Consider the following 20,797-nt stretch of genomic DNA (forward strand, 5'->3'; position numbering starts at 1 on the left):
CCAGGGTTGTCTTGGAGTGTCAAGGGGGGAATTAGGAACACCAAGAGGGTCTTGAGGACACCGGGGAGGTCTCAGGACTCACCTGCTCTTGGTGCAGCCTCTCATCTCCCTCCCAGACCTCTTTAACCTCCCCATATGTCCCTTAACCTCCATTTTCCCTTTAGTCCCCTCCCCCCACAGATCCCTTTGATGCCCCAATGCCCCCAAAACCTGTTTTATCTCCCCCAAATACACCCAAAGACCCCTAAACCCCCCCAAATCCCCATTCAAACCCCCAGATCCCTTCAAATTCCCCCAGCCCCCCCCCTCAAATCCATTCCAACTCCCCCCAAAGAGGGGGGTACCCTGGCACCCTGGGACAGGAACACAGTGGGCTGTACTGGGGGCTTTGGGCTGTACTGGGAGGGCACTGGGGGGGGATCAGGTGTCCCAGGACAACGTGGCCCAGCTCCAAGAGAGATCCAGGGAGCAGTGAGGAGGTACTGGTCTGTCCTGGTCTGTACTGGTCTGTCCTGGTTTGTATCCCGAATCCCCAAAGCCCCTCCCCAGCTCCCCCAGGACCCTCCCGGACCCCAAAGCCCCCCAGGCCCCTGACTTGGTCCTGCTGCCCCTTGAGCATCTGCAGCTGCTGCAGAACCAGGCATTTCATCAGCAAATGTGCAGGTGACACCAAGCTGGGGGTGTGTTGATGTGCTGGAAGGCAGGAGGGCTCTGCAGAGGGACCTGTCTGTGGAAGAGTGTGTCAGCAGGAGCAGGGAAGTGATTGTTGGGCTGGAGTGAGCGCTGGTGAGGCCACCCCTGGAGTGCTGTGTCCAGCTCTGGGCCCCTGAGTTGAGGAAGGCCCTGGAGGGGCTGGAGCAGGTGCAGAGAAGAGCAGCGAGGCTGGGGAAGGGAGTGGAGCCCAAGTGGTGTGAGGAGAGGCTGAGGGAGCTGGGGGTGTTGAGGCTGGAGAAGAGGAGGCTCAGGGGAGACCTCCTGACTGTCTGCAAGTCCCTGCCAGGAGGTTGGAGCCAGGTGGGGGTGGGGCTGTTCTGCCAGGAAGCAGCAGTAGGACAAGAGGGCTGGGTCTTGAGCTGTGCCAGGGGAGGTTTAGGTTGGATATTAGGAAGCAGTTTTTTACAGAGAGAGTAGTCAGGCCTTGGAATGGGCTGGGCAGGGAGGGAGTGGAGTCAGCGTCCCTGGAGGTGTTGAAGGTGAGAGTGGATGTGGCCTCAGTGCCATGGTCTGGGAAGCACGGCGGGGTTGGATCCAGGGTTGGACTTGATGATCTCAGAGGTCTTTTCCAACCTGGCTGATTCTGTGATTCTGTGATTGCCATTCCTATGGCAGCACATGCTTGAGGCTCTATCCCCAGGGTGACAGAGATGTCTGTCCATATCTATCTCCAAGGTTAGTCTGTAAATGTGTGGTGTTAGAAAAGCAGGCTGAGTTCTGGGCTGGTTGTAGAAGGAGAAAGAAGCCCAGAGGCCAGTGCAAGCAGGCAGCCCTGAGCTTGCACCTGATGTCCCCTCCCTGCAGGTTCCTGTCCTTGAGCCCAGGCCCTGAGGTGAGGCTGAGAAGTGGCGCGGAGGTGAGCCCAGAGCTGTCCCTGAGGTGAGGCTGAGAATAAGTGCAAGGTAGAGGTGCTGCTGAGGAAGGAGAGCCCTGTGGTGGGGAAGAGAAGCAAAGCTGTGAGTGCCCATCCCCGAGCAGGTGCTGTGTCCATCCCCTGTGTGCCAGGTGAGCTGGGGCTTTGCTGCAGAGCTGCGGGCGCTGATTTGAGCGTCTCCAAGTGCTGGGATGGTGGGCACCCAGGAACACAAACTGTGCCTGGCCACGGAGCCTGCAAGGAGGAGCAGAGACAGCGGTGGCAGTGTGGGGGTCCAGGTTTTCCCTGTGCCTTCCCCTGCAGGCCCTGGCTGTCTCTGCTGGGCCCCTGTCCATAATCCCCTTAGGTCCCTGCACACCTGCTCTCCAGAGCTTGACTCACTGCAGACTTTGCAGGGAAATCTGTGCTGGCAGCTGCATCCTGAGCTTAAGGGCAGTTTGTATCCCTGAGTGCTGATCCAGCCTTGGGACCCAAGGGATCCTCTGCCATTCCATCCATGCAGCAGGAGTCACCCTGCTGCCCTTGACTCCCTGCAGAGGAACTAGTGCCATCTCTCTGTTTGGGAGAAGCCAGATGCTGCCCCTGGGCCATCAGAAGTGGTGCTGAAGCCTCTTTCAGCCCAGCCCCGGGTGCAGTTTTCTCATCCCCTCACCGAGTGCCTGCTCCCCCAGCCGGCACTGACCAACCAGGGCGTTTGGCACACGTGGTTTGGTGGTTTGGAGAAACAGCCCCAGACTGGCAGGGGGCCAGATAACCTCGAGGAACAGCCCTGGTGAGTTTGAAGTGACACTACATTAATAGAGCTTTAGATTAATATATAGCAACTCAATCAAGTGCTCATGAAATGACCTCAATCCCCTCATCGTCCTTATTAAATAGTATTTTCTTGGGCCAAATCTTGATATTTTGGAGTATTTTTGGCTGAATCTTAACTTTTTACAGTTTGTGAGGGGGTTTGTCTTTCTGTTTCTGAGGGGTTTTTTGCCTGAGTCTTGGAGGTTTGAGTTTTTCTGGGCTGAATCTTGGTGTTTTGGAGGTTTTTATGGACACAGGAAGCCCGGTGAGTTCTAGAGATGGACTTGGGCAGGAGGAACCCCCAAGCCAACGCACTCAGCCCTTGTTTTCCCCCCATCAGGATTTGTCCTTCCCAAAGCTTGGGCGGATGGAGGAGGAGGCTGCGAGGAAGAGGAAGATGCCTTGGGCCCCCCAGGCAGGTGAGGAGGCAGTCAGTGTCCCTTTGGGCGGGTGTTGTGCTGGCTCTGTCAGCCGAGCATGGCCCCGGCTGCAGGACAACCCCGCTGGCGCCGCCGTCCTGCCGGGGCCGGAGTTGGGGGGATGTCCTTGGCCTTCCCTGTGGGCCGGAGGCAAATCCCCTGCCTGTCCTTCTTGCTTCCTGCCCCAGGCCCCGAGCTGAGGACGGAGAGCCCGGAGGACAAATCCCCCCGTGAGACCCTGGTGGGAGAGGCCGTTTTGAAGGGCTCCCCGGCGCAGGAAGGCAGCGGGGAGGAAAAGGGCCGGAGATCCCCCCGCAGGAGGGGCTCCAAAGCCATCCCAGGGTGCTCTGAGGAGGAAAGAGCCAGCCTGTGCCGGGAAGGCGACCAGAGCTTGAGGGGGTGCTCTGACCTGGTGGTCCCTGAGCAGCCTCCCAGCAGAGAGAAGCCCTTCAGGTGCTTGGAATGTGGGAAGAGCTTCAGGCAGAGCTCCCACCTCCTCACCCACCAGCACATCCACACTGGGGAACGGCCCTACATGTGTGGGGAATGTGGGAAGAGCTTCAACCAAAGCTCCAACCTGATCCGACACCAGGCCATCCACACTGGGGAACAGCCCTACACGTGTGGGGAATGTGGGAAGAGCTTCAACTGCAGCTCCAACCTCCTCACCCACCAACGCATCCACACCGGGGAACGGCCCTACACGTGTGGGAAATGTGGGAAGAGGTTTCAGAGGAGCTCACATCTCCTCCTGCATGAGCGGACACACACGGATGAGAGGCCCTTCCGCTGCACCGACTGCGGGAAGGGCTTCAAGCAGAATGCTCACCTTGTCACCCACCAGCGCATGCACACCAGGGAGAGGCCCTACAAGTGTGGGGAGTGTGGGAAGAGCTTCACCCACAGCTCTACCTTGACCAAACACCAACGGACCCACTGCTAAGGGAAGCCCTGTGAGTGCCCCGACTGCGGGAAGAGCTTCGGCCGTAGGACTGACACACAAAAAAGGTTTCAAAAGGTCTTCAGGATTTTGAGTATCTGCACTCCAACATCAGTTTATTCTTTTGAATATGTGTAACTTTAACCTCATTTTAGTCTGAAAGCCAAATTCACCACTACCCTGTTCCTTGATAAATGACCAGTTACACTGAAGCAAAGAGCACTGGAACCAGTGCAACAAGCCCCAGTCTGACTTTCACACCTGCCCACGTGTCCTGTTTTCTGCTGCTCTACAGACTTCCCTGTTTAAAATACAATGGGAAAATGAACAGTTTTTGGGGTTGTTTTGGTTTGGGGCTCGGGTTTTTTTTTTCCCCTACTGTTCTCATTAACCTCATTTCAAATCTATTTCGGTGTTTGAAGATGAATTAAAATTTTGAATGATTTTTAATGTTAATGCCTTGACCAAAGTATCAAAACGTGAAAAATAATAATAATAAAAAAAACCACTACAAAGCTGTCCATTATTGTGACAATCAAACACTCAGAAGTACGAACTTAAGCACAGTGAAAACCCCATAAGACCATTAAAATAATTTTAATATTTATATATTAATATATTTTTACTAAGCTTAACATAAGGAAATTTAATTACTGACTTTAGCTTTCCCCACCTCTCAAAAAGGTAATTTAGTTACCCTTGTCACCCTTGAAAGGCTCTTTCCAGCTGGGTTGGCCTCTGCCTTAGACACTCATGAGATGTGCCAAATCCAATTTAAGGGCAAATTTCCCCACCAGGTTCAACTGCATTGGTTTTACCAAAAGCTTTGCAAGTAACCCCACAATTTTCATCTTAAACTCTTCTCTCAACCTTGTAAAATAATTAGCAGTAAACAGACCTGATAATGTGTTATAATTAAGAATTTCTTGTTCTCAGAGTTATTCATACATCAAAAAGATGCCACAGGAACGGCCAAAATATTAATAGCAACTTCTACACTTTGGAAATCTACTTTTGGTTTCTAAAGATTTCACAGTGGTTGTTTCCTTAGGAATTCAGGCACATTTTACTAACAAGTTTCAATAAAGTTACAAAAACATCTTCCTCCACTAAGACACAGGCAGTCATCCTAACCTGAGGTAGGCACTGAAAAGCCCAATTTTTTTCTTAGCTGTCATGAGTCTTTCATTCCTTCTGTCACATCAATTAGGTATCAGCCCATTTTTCAAGCTGCTGTTATCTACCAGCTCCTGGTTTGGTTTCCAAGCCCAGTATTTTGGCCACGATAAAATCAGGGACCTGGGCAGTCATGTCAGAATGACAAAGAGTACTGACCCTCCCTGCCAAGGGAGACAAACCATTCCCAACCTCGAACAAAGGTTCAAGGCAACGATTCTGAAACAAAATTTACAAAGTTTTTCTCTTCAGTTTTTTGCTGCAATTCTCTGTTGCTCTATTAAAAGACCACAGCAGTGAAAGACAAGGCCTGATGGCCAAACCCAGGGCTTCAGCCACTTGAGGTCTATTGAAACCTTCTGTCCCTCAAGTGGGAGACTGAAATCCAACAGCTTTCCTTCTGTGCATCTGAGGAGGTACCAAGGAAGAGGAGAATTTAAAGGATTAATTTTTATGTATTTGAGGCCGTGTTTTAATGTAAGTAAATTGTGAGAGATCACAAGAGAGGCAGTTTGCTCATACATAACTTTTATGGCCGATTTCACACAGTCCAAATTCACAGCAAAAAGGAAGTCCCTGAGTTGTTTCAGGGTTTTTGGTGTTTATACATTTATTTATTTATTTTTTATCTTTAAGGCGTAGGAATTCAAATTTATATTTGGGTACCATTTTATTCAAACATTTATTTTATTTAAACATTTTTTATACCTTTATTTATATGTTTTTTTAATGTATTTAAGGCGTAGGAATTCAAATTTATATTTGGATACCATTTTATTTAAACATTTATTTTATTTAAACATTTTTTACGTATTTAAATTTTTAAATATATTTAAGGCAAAGGAATTTGAATTTATATTTGGGTACCATTTTATTTAAACATTTTTTTTTAAAATATTTTTTATATTTTTATTTATATTTTTAATATATTTAAGGTGTAGGAATTTGAATTTTTATTTGGATACCATTTTATTTAAGTATTTATTTTATTTAAACATGTATTTTATTTAAACATTTTTTACGTATTTATATTTTTTATATATATATATAAGGCGTAGGAATTCAAGTTTATATTTGGATACCATTTTATTTAAACATTTATTTTATTTTAACATTTTTTACATATTTATATTTTACCACCATCAGATGTTCTGTAAGCACAGCAGTCAAAGCACAAGTCACGTAGGTTTGGGTATTTTTAGCTAAGGCTGTTTGCCAGGTTTCTCACATTTAGAGAGGAATTCCCGGTAAGATGTGACTTTATTCACAGATGCACTCTTTTTTGGGTGTTAGTTTGAAATCATAAACTTTATTGCATTGAGCAAAGTATGTCAACTTCAATAAAGCTTCAATAAAGTGTCGGGCGACTGTTGAGCACCTCAGTGAATTCATCTGTAAGCAAAAAGCTCAGGGGCATTGTGGTGGCCTTCATCCCTCTGCACACAGACATCACCTCCCAGCTCTGCTTCTCTGCTTGACCACCTTTGCCCCTCCGGCTGCTCCCCGTAGCATCCCAGCTCTCTTTTGCTGCACAAGTGGAGTGCTCTCCTCAAGTCTTGCCCCTGTTCTCTGCTGCTCTCCTTCCCCGCTCCTTTCACCATCTTCAACCCTGCCTGTTTGTGGAGCCCACTCTGACCCCCTCCCTCCACAATCTCCTTCTGGCCTGCCATCTCCCAAGCAGATCTCGGGCTGCTTTGGAAAGCCTGATGGCAAAGCTGCTCTCCCTGACTTGCACGTCTGCCCTGCTCTTTAGGCAGGACCAGGCTAAGGGGCAAACGATACGCACGCCACGTGGAAGGTGAAATCACCTGCTTCTGCAAGACTCTCGGAAGAAAGTGCGGTATCAAGGTAATGAGCTCCCCCGTTGCTGAGACTCTTGTCCGTGCCATCGGCAGGGCACTCCTGTGAGCCAAAGGCACCCGGAATCGGTGGGGCTGACAGGGCCTCAGTGTCCCTGATGAGAGGGTTCCTGCTGTCCCCAAGCAGGGACTGTCTGAGGGCGGCACTCTGCTGGTGTCCCAGCAGCAGCTGCAGCTCTCCTGCCCAGCAGTGAGCCCTGGTCCTGTGCAGGGCCAGCACCCCGTGAGCATGAGCCCAGCCCTCCTGTCTCAGCCTAAGGACCCTCTGCTCTCGTCCTCCCCTACACAGTGACTGTGGGCACTGCTGCCAGCACTGCTGGGCACCTGTGGCCAGGGCTGCTCTCGCTGCCCATCTGAGCAGCACCAGCAGGGGCCTTGGGGTGACATCTTTGCTCTCCTCCTTCCTGCCGCAGCCCTTCGAAAGATACCTCACACGCTCAGAGAGGACACACATCGTCCTTGAAACCCTGGAGCAGAAAGATGCCCAGAATTATCAATGGATACCTGGAGAGCCTCGTCCATGGGTTGAACCATTTGGGTGGAACCTTTACAGAGGGCGCAGGATCATAGCAGAAGAGATTTTGTGGCTGGCCACGGTTGACCCGTGCTTCTTCCTGACGGATGTAAGTGGCCTGTGGCTGGATTGCCCTGCCCTTCAGCCCTAGAAGGCCTTGTTCCTCTCTCCATCCCTCCCTGCCAAACCCAGGTGTCTCAGGCACCTGAAGGCACCTGAAGGCAGCAGAGTGGCATGGAAAGGGCAGCTGAGGCTGCACTACCGTGGCAGCACTCTCCTCACCTCTGTCCCCTTCAGGTGCCAAAGATTTTGAGCTTCCTGCATGAAAGACTGCCAGGTGTGAAGTGTGAACTTGTGCAGGAGTGCTTCCACTCCCTGCTTCTGCTGCTAGCAGAGTTTTTCCCAAGGAAGGTAGTCGCCACACTGTTGAGCATCGCTCCACAAGGAGACAGGTACTGGCCCTGAAAAGCCTGAGGGTTTGTTGGCTGTGGGGAGATGGAGCCTGAGACTCTCTGGCTCCCAGAGCCAAGGAATGATGGAGGACAGCCCTGAGGAGAGGGGTTCTCCATCCCACCAAGCTTTCCAGCCCTGCTAGGTTGTCCAGGCCTGCAGCAGACAAAGCTGGCCCAGCCAGCCCAGAGCCACCCTGCTGCTCCCAGCCTAGAGGGGAACACCAGCTCAGTGCCCTGCTGCCTGCCCAGGCAGGGCCCCAGGCACCTGGGCTGGCCCGGCCACGCTGCACTCCAGGCCGCCCTGCTGACACAGAGCTCTGCCTTGCAGTGTGGCCATGCAAATGTGGCAGAGCATCTTCTCAGAGCCCAAGATTGGAGACAAGATATTATGGCCATTCGCTGTCATGCTCTGGGTCGACTGGTGGCCCTGCAGTCTCAGCGCTTCTTCTTCAGAAAGCAGCTCCACCTCTGACTTGGCTGTGAGTTACCAGAAAAGGACTTGATCCTCTGCCACGAGCCCTGCAGACTCTGCCAGGCTCTCACTACTGTGCTTGCTTCTACAGCCATTGCCCAGTGGCACTAGCATGAAGTTTGAGTGGGAGGACAAAGACGAAGAATTTGAATACCTTCAGAATGACAACTTTGATATCGATGAGGAGCTTCCAACCCTCCCAGCCTCCCAGGTGCTCGACGGCCTCATCGTGCTGTGCGAGACACCTGAGCTGGTGAGCAGGGTGGCATCAGGGACAGCCATGGTGGCATCCAGGGCTCTGGGGCTGTGGGTAAGGCGGTGGCTTGGTGTGGGCTGGGAGGCAGGTGTTAGAGGAAGTGCTGCCAGCTGCCTTGATGACATGTTAGGGCCTGATGGCTGCCTGAGGAGCTTTCCAGGCATGGATCTTATCACAGAAAAGAAACTCTGTCCTTCATACAGGCAGGAAAACTGGAGTTCCTGGTGCCACACATGATGGAGCTCCTGTGGGTTGGCAGAGAAGACCTCAAGACAAAGGTCGTTATGATCCTGAAAAGACTGATAAATCAAAACCTGGAGAAGAAAAAGGCCAGCCCCATGGATGAGTATTTGGTGGAGAACCTGCCGCGCTTCTTTGACATGGTAAGGTTCATGTGGGAGCGTGAGCCCTGAGATGGGCACTGGGCAGTGAGAGCTGCCCTGCACCCAACCCTGTCAGCAGCTCTGGCAGCAGGCTCTGCTCCCCTGGGCTCTGGTGGCTTCTGGGCCTTGCAGCCCAGTGCAACTTGTCCCTGCTCTGGAATCGGAGCCCAGGGCATCTCCCTCAGCCACCATCCCCATCCCCTTTCACTGTGGGCAGGGGGCTGCTGTTTCCAAAGCTCACCTTTCCTCCTTCCTCCCAGGAGAGCAGCGACATGCGAGAGGCCTTTATCTGCCTCTTCAGAGACTACCTGGGCTCAGCAGTGCTGAGGAACAACAAGCAATTGAAGACGTCTCTGTGGAGTGCACTGGTCCCGCTGCTCATTCGCACAAGTGACCAGTCCCCGAGCGTGGCCAAGGTACACATTGGAAGGCTGAGCACTGGCACAGAGAGAGGTGGGCTGGCCCGCCCTGTGGGGCCCAGGCAGCAGGGCAAGGGCTGCTGGCAGTGGGCAGCCGTGGCCCAGCGCAAGGTGTGGGAAAGGTCCCTGCAGAGCCAGTGCCAGCAGGGATGGAGAAGCTGGCACAGCCATTTCCAACAGCTGCCCTAGGGCTCCAGTAGGGCTCGTCAGCAGCCTGTGACCACCAAAGCCTGAACAGGCACATCCCCACAGGCTTCTCTGCTGTCCCTGGCATGTGTCCAAGGCCAGGGCTTCCAGCCTCAGGCCCTGTCCTGCAGGGCTGTCCTCCCAAGTCACCTAGACACTTTGGTGAGGGCATGTCCCAACTTCCTGAGGGCAGAATCTCCCCAGCAAGAAAGCCAAGAGCTCTCCTTTGCCAGCCATGCTGCTACCTCACCCCTTCTGCTTCCATGCAGGCCGCCCAGGAAGCGCTCCTTGCTGCAGCAAAGCTGCTCAAGTGGAGGGAGCTGAAAGAGCTGGTGAAGAAGCAGCAGATGTGGAGGATTGGCGAGTGCTTGGTAAGGCCAAGTGCCAGGGTGCAGGTTGGGTGAGGCTTGGCCCACAGGCAGAGCCCACTGTGTGGGCCCAGAGCCCAGAGGCTGGAGCTGCAGCCCAGTGTGTGCCCTCCAAGAACAGAGCCCCAGGGGCTCCTCTGCAGGCCCCTCTCCCTTCCCTGCAGCCAGCGGGAGAGAGGGCTCTGGGCAACACTGAGTGCTGGCAGGAGGGACTGCTGCAGCCAGCGGGGGGGCTCTGTGCCATGCCCGTGTCCTTGTGCTCTCTCCAGGTGGGGAAGGACAGGAGCAGGGCTGAAGAGTACCTGCGTCAGGGCCTGAGCTACCTCAAGGACCCTGAGGCCAGTGTGCGAGAGGCGGCCATCAGGTTCATCGGTGAGCCCCAGCCCCCGGGGTCCCTCTTTGGGCAAGCTGGCCCCTGTCCCTGCTCCTGCAGCCACAGCCAGGCCCAGCCCTGGGGCTGCCTGAGCCCCGGCTGCCGCAGGCTGGGCCTGGGCCTCCCTCTGCCACCCCTGCCCACGTGGCTGGGCTTGGTGGCCACTGGGCTGAGTTCCACCCCCCTGAGCTCCTGGTGCTTCCTGGGCTCATCCTGGCTGAGGGGGAGGAGGGCAGGGCCAGGGGCCGCGCTGCTGGGAGCCCGCTGGGGAGCAGGGGCTGACGGAGCTCTGTGCCTAGGGGTGGCCACGCGGCACCTGAGGAACCGAAGCCAAGAGCAACTGGATGAGATCTGCAGCGGTGAGTGGGGAACATGGGCTGGAGGGGATGTCTGGAGGTCTCTGCAGACACAGGGCTTCATCTCGGCTCCGTTTCTTTTGCTCACAGCTCTTCAGCCCTTGAAGACAGACAGCAATGTATTCGTCTCCTGCCTGGCAAAACAGACCATCAGCATCCTGGAGGCTTTAGGACCAACACCGAGCCCTCGATTCAGGCCAGAAGCACTGCTCTTCTGGCGCCGACGTCCACACCCATGAGGACCTTCCAACATTCCCAGGCTCCCAGGCGCTGTGTGAGACACCTGAGCTGGTGAGCAGGGTGGTGTCAGGGACAGCCATGGTGGCATCCAGGGCTCTGGGGCTGTGGGTAAGGCAGTGGCTTGGCGTGGGCTGGGAGGCAGGTGTTGGGGGGACTGCTGCCAACTGCCCTGATGCCATGTTGGGGCCTGGTGGCTGCCTGGGGAGCTTTCCAGGCATAGATCTTAACACAGAAAAGAAACTCTGTCCTTCATACAGGCAGGAAAACTGGAGTTCCTGGTGCCACACATGATGGAGCTCCTGTGGGTTGGCAGTGAAGACTCCTGGACAGAGGATGTGATGATCCTAAAAACCTGATGTGTCCAAACCTGAAGAAGAAAATGGCCAGAGCCATGGATGAGTATCTAGTGGAGAACCTCTCGCGCTTCTTTGACACGGTAAGGCTGATGGGGGTTTGTGAGCCCTGAGATGGGCACTGGGCAGTGAGAGCTGCCCTGCACCCAGCCCTGTCAGTAGCTCTGGCAACAGGCTCTGCTCCCCTGGGCTCTGGTGGCTTCTGGGCCTTGCAGCCCAGTGCAACTTGTCCCTGCTCTGGAATCGGAGCCCAGGGCATCTCCCTCAGCCACCATCCCCATCCCCTTTCACTGTGGGCAGGGGGCCGCTGTTTCCAAAGCTCACCTTTCCTCCTTCCTCCCAGGAGAGCAGTGACATGCGAGAGGCCTTTATCTGCCTCTTCAGAGACTACCTGGGCTCAGCAGTGCTGAGGAACAACAAGCAATTGAAGATGTCTCTGTGGAGTGCACTGGTCCCACTGCTCAGGAAAACTGGAGCTCCTGGTGCCAAACATGATGGAGCTCCTGTCTCTTGGCAGTGAAGACTCCTGGACAGAGATTGTGATGGTCTCTAAAAACCTGATGTGTCCAAACCTGGAGAAGATAAAGGCCTGCCCAGTCACTGAGGATCTGGTGGAGAACCTCTCATGCTTCCTCAACATGGTAAGGCTGATGTGGGTTTGTGAGCCCTGACATGGGCACTGGGCTGTGAGAATTCCCCTGCAGCCCAGCCCTGTCAGCAGCTCTGGCAGCAGGCTCTGCTCCCCTGGGCTCTGGTGGCTTCTGGGCCTTGCAGCCCAGTGCAACTTGTCCCTGCTCTGGAATCTGAGCCCAGGGCATCTCCCTCAGCCACCATCCCCATCCCCTTTCACTGTGGGCAGGGGGCTGCTGTTTCCAAAGCTCACCTTTCCTCCTTCCTCCCAGGAGAGCAGCAACATGCAGGATTTCTCCATCTGCCCCTTCAGAGACCACCTGGGCTCAGCGGTGCTGAGGAAGCAGAAGCAGTTGAAGACGTCTCTGCCAAGTTGCCGTGGTTTGACTGGCCCTGTCCCCCTGGAGCTGGAAAATGGGCACCTGAGGAACCGAAGCCAAGAGCAACTGGATGAGATCTGCAGCGGTGAGTGGGGAACATGGGCTGGAGGGATGTCTGGAGTTTCATCTCGGCTCTGTTTTTTTTCTCACAGCCCTTCAGCCCTTGAAGACAGACAGCAGTGAAGCCATCTCTTGCCTGGCAGAACAGACCATTGGCATCCTGAAGGCTTTAGGACCAACACCGAGCCCTTGATTCAGGCCAGAAGCTCTTCAGGTACCAATGTCCACATCCATGAAGAGCTTCCAACATTCCCAGGCTCCCAGGCACTGTGTGAGACACCTGAGCTGGTGAGCAGGGTGGTGTCAGGGACAGCCATGGTGGCATCCAGGGCTCTGGGGCTGTGGGTAAGGCAGTGGCTTGGCGTGGGCTGGGAGGCAGGTGTTGGGGGGACTGCTGCCAACTGCCCTGATGCCATGTTAGGGCCTGGTGGCTGCCTGGGGAGTTTTTCAGGCATAGATCTTATCACAGAAAAGAAACTCTGTCCTTTATACAGGCAGGTAAACTGGAGCTCCTGGTGCCACACATGATGGAGCTCCTGTGGGTTGGCAGAGAAGACCTCAAGACAAAGGTCATTACAATGGTTTTTCAACTGAAAGAGGTCAGGGTTAGATGGGAGACTTGGAAGAAATCCTTCCCTGGGAGGGTGGGGTGGGGCAGGCATGGAATTCCAAGAGAAGCTGTGGCTGCCCCTGGATCCCTGCAAGTGTCCAAGGACAGCTTGGATCAACCTGCTCTAGTGGAAGGTGTCCCTGCCTTCCTCCCGGCAGGGGGTGGAATGAGAAGACCTTTAAGGTCCCTTCCAACCCAAACCAGTCCATGACTCTATACAAATAAACATAAGACCATTTATTCTACTACTTAAGACTAATGAAATCTAAATGCAAAGCTCTCAAAAATTGTCCTTGGTTCATTTTACATTTAAACAAATTGCTCCTCCAGGAAAGCTTCCCCCTAAAGCAGGAATGCAGCCCAAACCACCCTGGACTTCCAAGTCAGGGTCAACTGAAGCACAGGACCAACACCAAGCCCTCGATTCAGGCCAGAAGCACTGCTCTTCTGGCACCAACATCCACATCCATGAGGACCTTGCAACATTCCCAGCCTCCCAGGCGCTGTGTGAGACACCTGAGCTGGTGAGCAGGGTGGTGTCAGGGACAACCATGGTGGCATCCAGGGCTCTGGGGCTGTGAGTAAGGCGGTGGCTTGGCGTGGGCTGGGAGGCAGGTGTTGGGGGGACTGCTGCCAACTGCCCTGATGCCATGTTGGGGCCTGGTGGCTGCCTGGGGAGCTTTCCAGGCATGGATCTTATCACAAAAAAAGAAACTCTGTCCTTCCTACAGGCAGGAGAACTGGAATCCTGATGCCATCAAATCTTCACCAAGAACCACAATTCAAACTACGAGCACTGCTCTTCTGTTCCCACTGAGCCAGTTGGAGGCAGCTGTGATTTAATAAAGCAGCAACAATGGGCCCAAACCCATGGTGTCCTTCAGATGCGCCGTGTCCTGAGCAGACTGCGTCCTGCTTGTCCTGCCCTGCTGCCTGCAGGACAACTTCCCCCTCGGCACACCCCCAACCCCAGCCTTGTTTGGGAAGTTGAGCTCTGGCTGAGGCTTTCCCCAGGAGAAGCCTCATTGGTCTCTCCTCAGGGCAGTCCCCCCAGCACCCAGCCAGGACAGGGCACAGAATGAGTGGCCCCAGCTCTGCCTCCCCAGGGGTGTCCAGGCATCCCACGAGGTGTCTACTGTTGCTGCATCACCACCTCCCCTCACCAGAATGGATTTGGAAGGCTTTCCAAGCACAGGGAGCCAGAGGGGACCAGAGGGAAACCTCAGGGCTCCCAGAGGGACTAGAGGACAAACAGGGAGTCTGGGTCACTGCCCCCATGGCAGAGGATGGGCCTCCACTGTCCCTCTCTTGCACCGGTAGCATGTTTCCATCTGTTCTGCCCTGGGGAAAAAGAAGTATCCTTTGACTTGGAGGAGCTGATGAGCATCATCTTGTGATGCCCTGGGAGGGGATTAGTTTTGACAGAGTCACCTACAGGAAAGTTTGGAGACCTCCCTCAGTGTGCCCTGTGCCGGTGCTGAGCACAGGGAGGGAAACACACCAAGAGTCAGACGGCCCTGCCCAGAAGAACTGACTGCCTGAAAGAAGTTTTTGAATTTTGTCTTTTTTAAAACCCACTTCCTTCCTCAATATTGCCTGTGGCACTAGTGGCTGAGAAGGGATAAAACAGCAAAGAAGCCTACAAAATATGCTCCAAATAAAATGGATTTTCTAGTCCCATGGCTGGAAAATGCAGTCTCCGGGATAGTTTCCAAACTAGGAAAGAGAGTGCTTCTTCCACTCTACCATGTATCTCATCTGTCATGAAGTTTCTCTCCCTACAGATGCTATAAGGATTATTGGATGTCATACTAAGCATGCCCACAGTTATCTACTGATGGCCTTGCCTTTCAGAGAGGGTGCTGCCATGGGGGAAAGCACGAGAAACTCTGTCCTTGGTAAAACAGAGGCTTTGCTTTGTCAGCCTCTTGAATCTGGGTGTTGCTCAGGGCAATCAGTGGAAGTTTCAGAGAACAGCACTTCTTATTTATCCAATCAATCAAATAAATCCCAAGTTGACAGAGGCTTGCTCTACTTCCTGCCCTAAATGTCTGTCCTCCTTAGCAGGTGGACTGGCACGACCTGGCTCTCTAAAAGATCCTCTTCCAATCTTTTGGCAGTTTCCATAGATGCCAAACAAGCATCCTTGTGGGAAAGGGAAGAAAGGTGCAACAAGGAAAGGAAATAATGAGAGAATAGCTGGGCTAAACTGGGCTCATTGAAGTAGTGCTTGATAGACACTTCCCCTGTGTGTACCAAGGGGTAAAAAATAGGTCTGTCTCCTTTCCCTATTTCCAAATCCATAAAGGAAGAAAGTTGCCTGCTCATCTTCCTGTAAGGAAGAGGGGAAGGAAAAAACAACAGTGAAAACTCGGCAAATTAATTTTTTTAAAACCTCAGGGAAAAGAATCCCCAAAGCTTCACCTGTTTAGGTCTTGGAACTAAAGGCCTTCCTGTTTGCCACCAGGGCTTATGTCTTGTGGTGCCTTATGGGATTTTCCTGCTTTGACAGTGTTTTGAGACAGTTCATTGTGCCCTTCAAGTCCTTCCATGTGCACACACATACCACTCTCACCAGTGTCTGGCCCTCCAAAGAAAACAAGCCCTGATGATTTGTAGCTCCCACTCCAGTGGTTGGCACTTGGAGCTCCCTCTGTACCCAGAGCTCAGAGCTCCCTTGTGCCAGAAAGTTTAAAGAGATTGTGCCTCATTCTGCCAAGACAACCCTTGGAAAAAAGTGTCCCTCTGTGTTTCCTGGGATCAGAGCACTCTATTGTCATCTTCCAAAACCTTGGAGAGGTCCCAGAGATCTCCCAGGAAGGAATGTGGGGCCTCAAGCACCGGACCCGTATATAGAGGCTGAGGACTCAGGGGTCAGTGTTGTGAAGATTGAGGACAGTAGAGGAGTAGCCTGAGAGGTCTGGAAGGGGGGTGTCAGAGCTGGTGGAGCTTTTCTTCCTGTCAGAAAACAGCCTAAGAAAGAACTAGTGCCACCAAGGGCAGCTGGGGTGGCCTAGACTGGTGACAAGAAGTCAGAAATTTCCCTCCAAGGTCAGTGTTGTGGTGCAATATGTCACAAAGAAGGAGTCTGGATGAGCCCAAGGCTTTGTGTGTGCAGGAAGAGCCAGGGAGGACGCAGAGATGTCAGTGCAGGAAGGTGCCAGCCAGGTGGGGCAGCCGGGGGGATGACGACAGCCTGCAGGGAAAGGGGCAGGGCATGGACACCGTAGGACAGCCTGGGCTGGAGAGGAGACAGGGATGGGGAGAAGCTGAAAGGCCCTGACACAGCCACCTTCTGCAGGCCTTTGGCCAGGGCTGCTGTCTGTGCCCCTGATGCCAGGAGGAGGGGAGTGCCCCTTGCAGCCCTGGGGCCTCATGGCCTCCTTGTCCCTGCTCAGCAGCCTGGCAGGTGCCACCCCATGGTCCTGCCCTTGGTATTGCACATCCCACATCCCAGTGCCCCAGGAAGAGCCCTGAGGAATGAGGCAGGGACAGGATCTGCCTTCCCAGGGGCTGGAGGCCAGGGCTTAACCCGTTGGATTAGGGAAACAAGTGAAAGTTTATTCCGCATTAGAGCCACCTTTCCCTTTTTTGTCTATCCTTGTCATCACTGTCTGCAGATTTCTGCTCTAACTGGAGTCTAGGGACGCTTTCACAGTCATGTCCTTCAGTGGGACCCATTAACAGTACAAGAAACTTCAGTATTTCAAACTCATTTTTACTTCTTGAGAAGTTGTTTGAACTTCCTCTCAGGGACTGAGTCTCATGTAAACAACGCCAATCCCCTGAGGGTTGTGGAATGCCTGGGGCTGTTGCTGTGCTGCTGAGCTGGGCTGGGCTCCTGGCACACAGGGAGCTCCTGGCAAGCAAGAAGAACTTCAAAGAAGCAGCTCTGCTGGTGAGCAGCTCCTCTGCCCAGCCCAGCAGGGCTGAGGGCACTGCCTGCAGCACCCAGGGCACAAAAGCAAGGCAGAGAGAGGTTACACACAGCCTGGACTGGGAGGGAAGTTGAGAGGAAGATCCACTGGAGGAGGAATCTTTCCAGGCTTCCTCACGGTAAGTCAGCATCAAGGGCAATGTGTCTGCAGTTGGTGCAAAGATCTCCTAATGCTGGCACATCCCAGTCCCTGCTGCACCATCCCAGGCACATCCCAGCAGGGTTCTCTTCTCCCAGGGATGGCTGAGGGGTTGTGAAGCCAGGCTGTGCCACCCAGGCTGCCCCAAGCTGTCCTGCAGAGCAGGGTCCTGCAGCCCAGGGCTGTGCCGGGGCAGGAGCTCTGCCACTGCCAGGGGCAGCTCTCAGCCGGGCTGGGGAGCTCCCTCAGGGCTGGGCAGAGGCTGGGGTGGAATGAGCAAAGCCTGGCAGGGCAGGGCAGGTTTCTTCTGCTATCGAGTGAGAGTTTCATGGGTCAGGGCTGCTCACAGAACCAGAGCACCCCAGGATATTTTCCAGGGGATACTTCAAGGGGAAGGTGCAAGGAGGGATTTCTCTCAAGCTCTCAAGCCACATGCCTGCTGGTTTGAGTTCCAGAGAGAACTGTGAGGAGCTGTCCAGGGCTGAGAAGAACTTGCTGGCACTGTTGGTGTCTGGGAGGTGGCACAGCTGGCTCAGGGTGATGCTGCCCTGAGTGCCCAGTGGGCTCTGCCCTGGCCTCTCCCAGCTGGACCCTCCCTGTGCATTTCCTTGGTTCTCAGCTTGCCCCTGGTCCTGAGGTTGTTCCCTCCTTCTCTCAGTCAGGCTCACTGGGGAGGGGAATTCAAGCTACACAGTCCAACACTGATCCCAGGATTCCCCTATGGCAGGTGTGTCCCTGGGAATGAGACATTCCCATTGTCCTCTGCCCTGTGGGGTGTGGGCAGTGAAGTCTGTGGGCCTGGGTAAGGAGCTCTTTTTCCCTCAATCAGACCCCATCATTAGGACACTTGGCTCTTTTCTGAGGTGTCCTTCCAAGCTGGGAGCTGCCCTGGAGAATGCAAATCATCCTCCTAGCACAGCTGTGTTCTCTGAAAGCCCCAGTGGAGAGGGGCAAAGATGCTGTGCCCATGCCAGGAGATGCTGTTGGGTTGGGGAGATGAGCCACGGGTGTCCTTGGCTCCAAGTGGGGTGCTGAGCCCTTGAGACAGGCTGAGACCTTGAGGGGTGTGGGATGGATCCCTCTGCTCTCAACAGTGTCTGGTGGCTTTTCAGACCCAAATGGGAGTGTCATCAATGTCCATCTCAGGAAGGAGCAAAGCCAGGGCAGTTGGGAACAAGAGAAAGGGACAGAGCAGCTCCCCTCATTCTGCACTAAGCCCCAGACAATCCTTCTGCCGGGCAGGACCTGCTCTGTTCTCCCAGAGTGCATCAGAAGTGCTGAGGGGTTCTGACATCCAGGAACACTCCACAGCAGAGATGAGGGAATTGGAAAAAAAAATAAATAAAATGAAACAAACCTGTGACACAGCCTTCTGCTGTCCTGGTTTTTCTCAGAAACTGGGAGTGCAATGGGAGCAGTTTCATCTGACACAGCTGAACATCAGGATGGGCCCCTTTGCCCACCATGCCCATGACCCCACTGGTGCAGAGCAGGGCTGAGCCCTCACAGCCAGTGGGCAGAGGGTCTGCTCCTCATGGAAGATGTAGTGAGCCCCAACCAGGGCTCCAGCCATAGAGCTGAAGGAGAGACTCCTAGAAAAGGAAAACCAACGGAGCAGTGAGAGGGGTGTTGGAAAGCAGCTTTGATTTTTCTCAGAATGTTCTGCCCTAACTTGTCACTGTTATTTCTGACATGAACAGGTCCCCATGGCTAGAGGCAGCAAATGTCCAACAGCAGCTCCCTCACCCAGTTCCTCCTCCTGGCATTTGCAGACAGGAGGGAGCTGCAGCTCCTGCACTTCTGGCTCTTCCTGGCCATCTCCCTGGCTGCCCTCCTGGCCAACGGCCTCATCCTCAGCGCCGTAGCCTGTGACCACCACCTGCACACCCCCATGGGCTTCTTCCTGCTCAACCTCTCCCTCACAGACCTGGGCTGCATCTGCACCACTGTTCCCAAAGCCATGCACAATTCCCTCTGGGGCACCACAACCATCTCCTACATGGGATGTGCTGCACAGCTCTTTTTCTTTGTCTTTTTCATGTCAGCAGAGTTTTCCCTCCTCACCATCATGTGCTATGACCGCTACGTTGCCATCTGCAAACCCCTGCACTACGGGACCCTCCTGGGCAGCAGAGCTTGTGCCCACATGGCAGCAGCTGCCTGGGCCACTGGGTTTCTCAATGCTTTGCTGCACACAGCCAATACATTTTCCCTGCCCCTGTGCCAGGGCAATGCCCTGGGCCAGTTCTTCTGTGAAATCCCTGCCATCCTCAAGCTCTCCTGCTCACACTCAGGCTACCTCAGGGAAATTAGCCTTCTTGCAGTTTGTGGTTTTCTGTTTTTAGTGTGCTTTGTTTTCATTGTTTTCTCCTATGTGCAGATCTTCAGGGCTGTGCTGAGGATCCCCTCTCAGCAGGGACGGCACAAAGCCTTTTCCACCTGCCTCCCTCACTTGGCCGTGGTCTCCCTGTTTCTCAGCACTGGCATATTTTCCTACTTGAAGCCCCCCTCCATCTCCTCCCCGTCCCTGGACCTTGTGGTGGCAGTTCTGTACTCAGTGATGCCTCCAGCACTGAACCCCCTCATCTACAGCCTGAGGAACCAGGAGTTCAAGGATGCCCTAAGGAAAATGAAGACTACATGTTTTTGAGACACAATAAACTGCCTCTTTTCTTCTGCAGAACACTCATTGTGTAAAACATTTTGGGCCCAGCCTACCTTGCTAAGCTTTTGATAGTGTTTGGGACGGGGGCCTTCCCTGTTTTTTTCCTCTGTTCATGTCATTAACACTGAAATTTTATTCTTCGTCCCATATACAATTCACTCTCTACCTCTTTTTTTTCACCCACAAAGTATAGAAATCAGAAATAATGTTCTGTGTGCATTTAAACAAAATAAAAGTTTGTGCAGCAAGGTATTTGTCAAACATTCTCCCTGTGTTAGTTTGTACATGAGGAATCACAATCTCTGGAATCACTGCCAGGGAGCACCAGCACTGGGTCTGTTCAGAGCTGCTCTCTTTGCACTCCCACCCTCTCCTTTCCTGTCCGTGCCCAAGGCCTGAGTGCTCTGGCAGCTCAGTCACTGTCCTGCTGTGGGTCAGGCCTGTGAGCACAGGCAGGGACAGGCCCTGGGCACTGCTGGGACAGGGCTGGGCTCCACAACAGCAGTTCCAGCAGCAAAGGGGTTCCCCTTCAGGCACTTCCTGAAGGCTGAGGTCTTTTCCCAACACTGGTATCGAGAAGAAGTCCAAGGAATAGACTCTCCAAAGTCTTGTTGCTTTGCTTGTTTCTCATGGAGACAGTGCAGTGAGGTCAGGGACCCACTGGGACTGCAGGGACTGAGGGCTGGGTCAGATGTTGTGTGTTGGTGGCCGATGGCCAATGGAGGTGACAAATGATCTCCAAGTCACCTGCCTGGGGCTCTGCAGCTTGTGAGGGCTCTGATGGCAGGTGAGGACTTGTCTGTAGGAACTCAGGAAGTGCAGGAGAGCACAGAGGATCTGCAGGGACAGCCCATCCCATCCAGTCAGCAGGGAATGAAGGCCTGGAGCAGAATCCTGCCCAGGGTGGAGTCACCCAGAGATCAAGTACTAAATCTTGCTGTGAAGTGGCAAACAGAGCTCTGCAAGCCCAGGGGACACAGCAGGTACAGGGAAAACTCTTGCAAGTGACTTGTGTTCCCCTCAGTGAACTTCCACAGGTCAATCAAGAGCAGCCCCAAAGCCATGTCCCAGCTCTGGAACAAGGCAGGGCCCCTCTGAGCCCCCTCCATGGCCACACAGGAGTGTCTGTGGGAGGTGGTCAGTGGCAGGGAGCACCATCAGCTGGCTCTGCCTCCCAGCTGGAGCAGCACAGCCCAACAGAGTCCCCCATGGCCTCGGGCCCCACAG

The 20,797-nt window shown here is 53.8% G+C and overlaps 2 protein-coding genes, 1 long non-coding RNA gene and 1 pseudogene across 3 annotated transcripts in view; 3 read left to right on the top strand and 1 right to left on the bottom strand.

Annotated features, from left to right (window-relative positions):
• LOC135405243 (zinc finger protein 850-like) overlaps positions 1 to 20,797 on the bottom strand; it is a 419,536-nt pseudogene that overhangs the window by 384,866 nt on the left and 13,873 nt on the right.
• Positions 1 to 20,797, top strand: part of LOC135405704 (uncharacterized) — a 614,579-nt gene that overhangs the window by 16,565 nt on the left and 577,217 nt on the right. The gene's annotated exons all lie outside the window — the stretch shown is intronic.
• LOC135405504 (oocyte zinc finger protein XlCOF19-like) lies at positions 2,816 to 3,917 on the top strand. The gene has a single exon (XM_064640207.1). It carries the CDS (start codon positions 2,861 to 2,863, stop codon positions 3,743 to 3,745), a length of 885 nt encoding a protein of 294 aa, XP_064496277.1. The 5' UTR covers positions 2,816 to 2,860; the 3' UTR covers positions 3,746 to 3,917.
• Positions 18,625 to 19,583, top strand: LOC135405483 (olfactory receptor 14J1-like). Its single transcript, XM_064640184.1, has one exon. It carries the CDS (start codon positions 18,629 to 18,631, stop codon positions 19,553 to 19,555), a length of 927 nt encoding a protein of 308 aa, XP_064496254.1. The 5' UTR covers positions 18,625 to 18,628; the 3' UTR covers positions 19,556 to 19,583.

The sequence above is a fragment of the Pseudopipra pipra genome, chromosome W (assembly GCF_036250125.1).
Source record: "Pseudopipra pipra isolate bDixPip1 chromosome W, bDixPip1.hap1, whole genome shotgun sequence".
Classification (NCBI taxonomy): domain Eukaryota; kingdom Metazoa; phylum Chordata; class Aves; order Passeriformes; family Pipridae; genus Pseudopipra; species Pseudopipra pipra.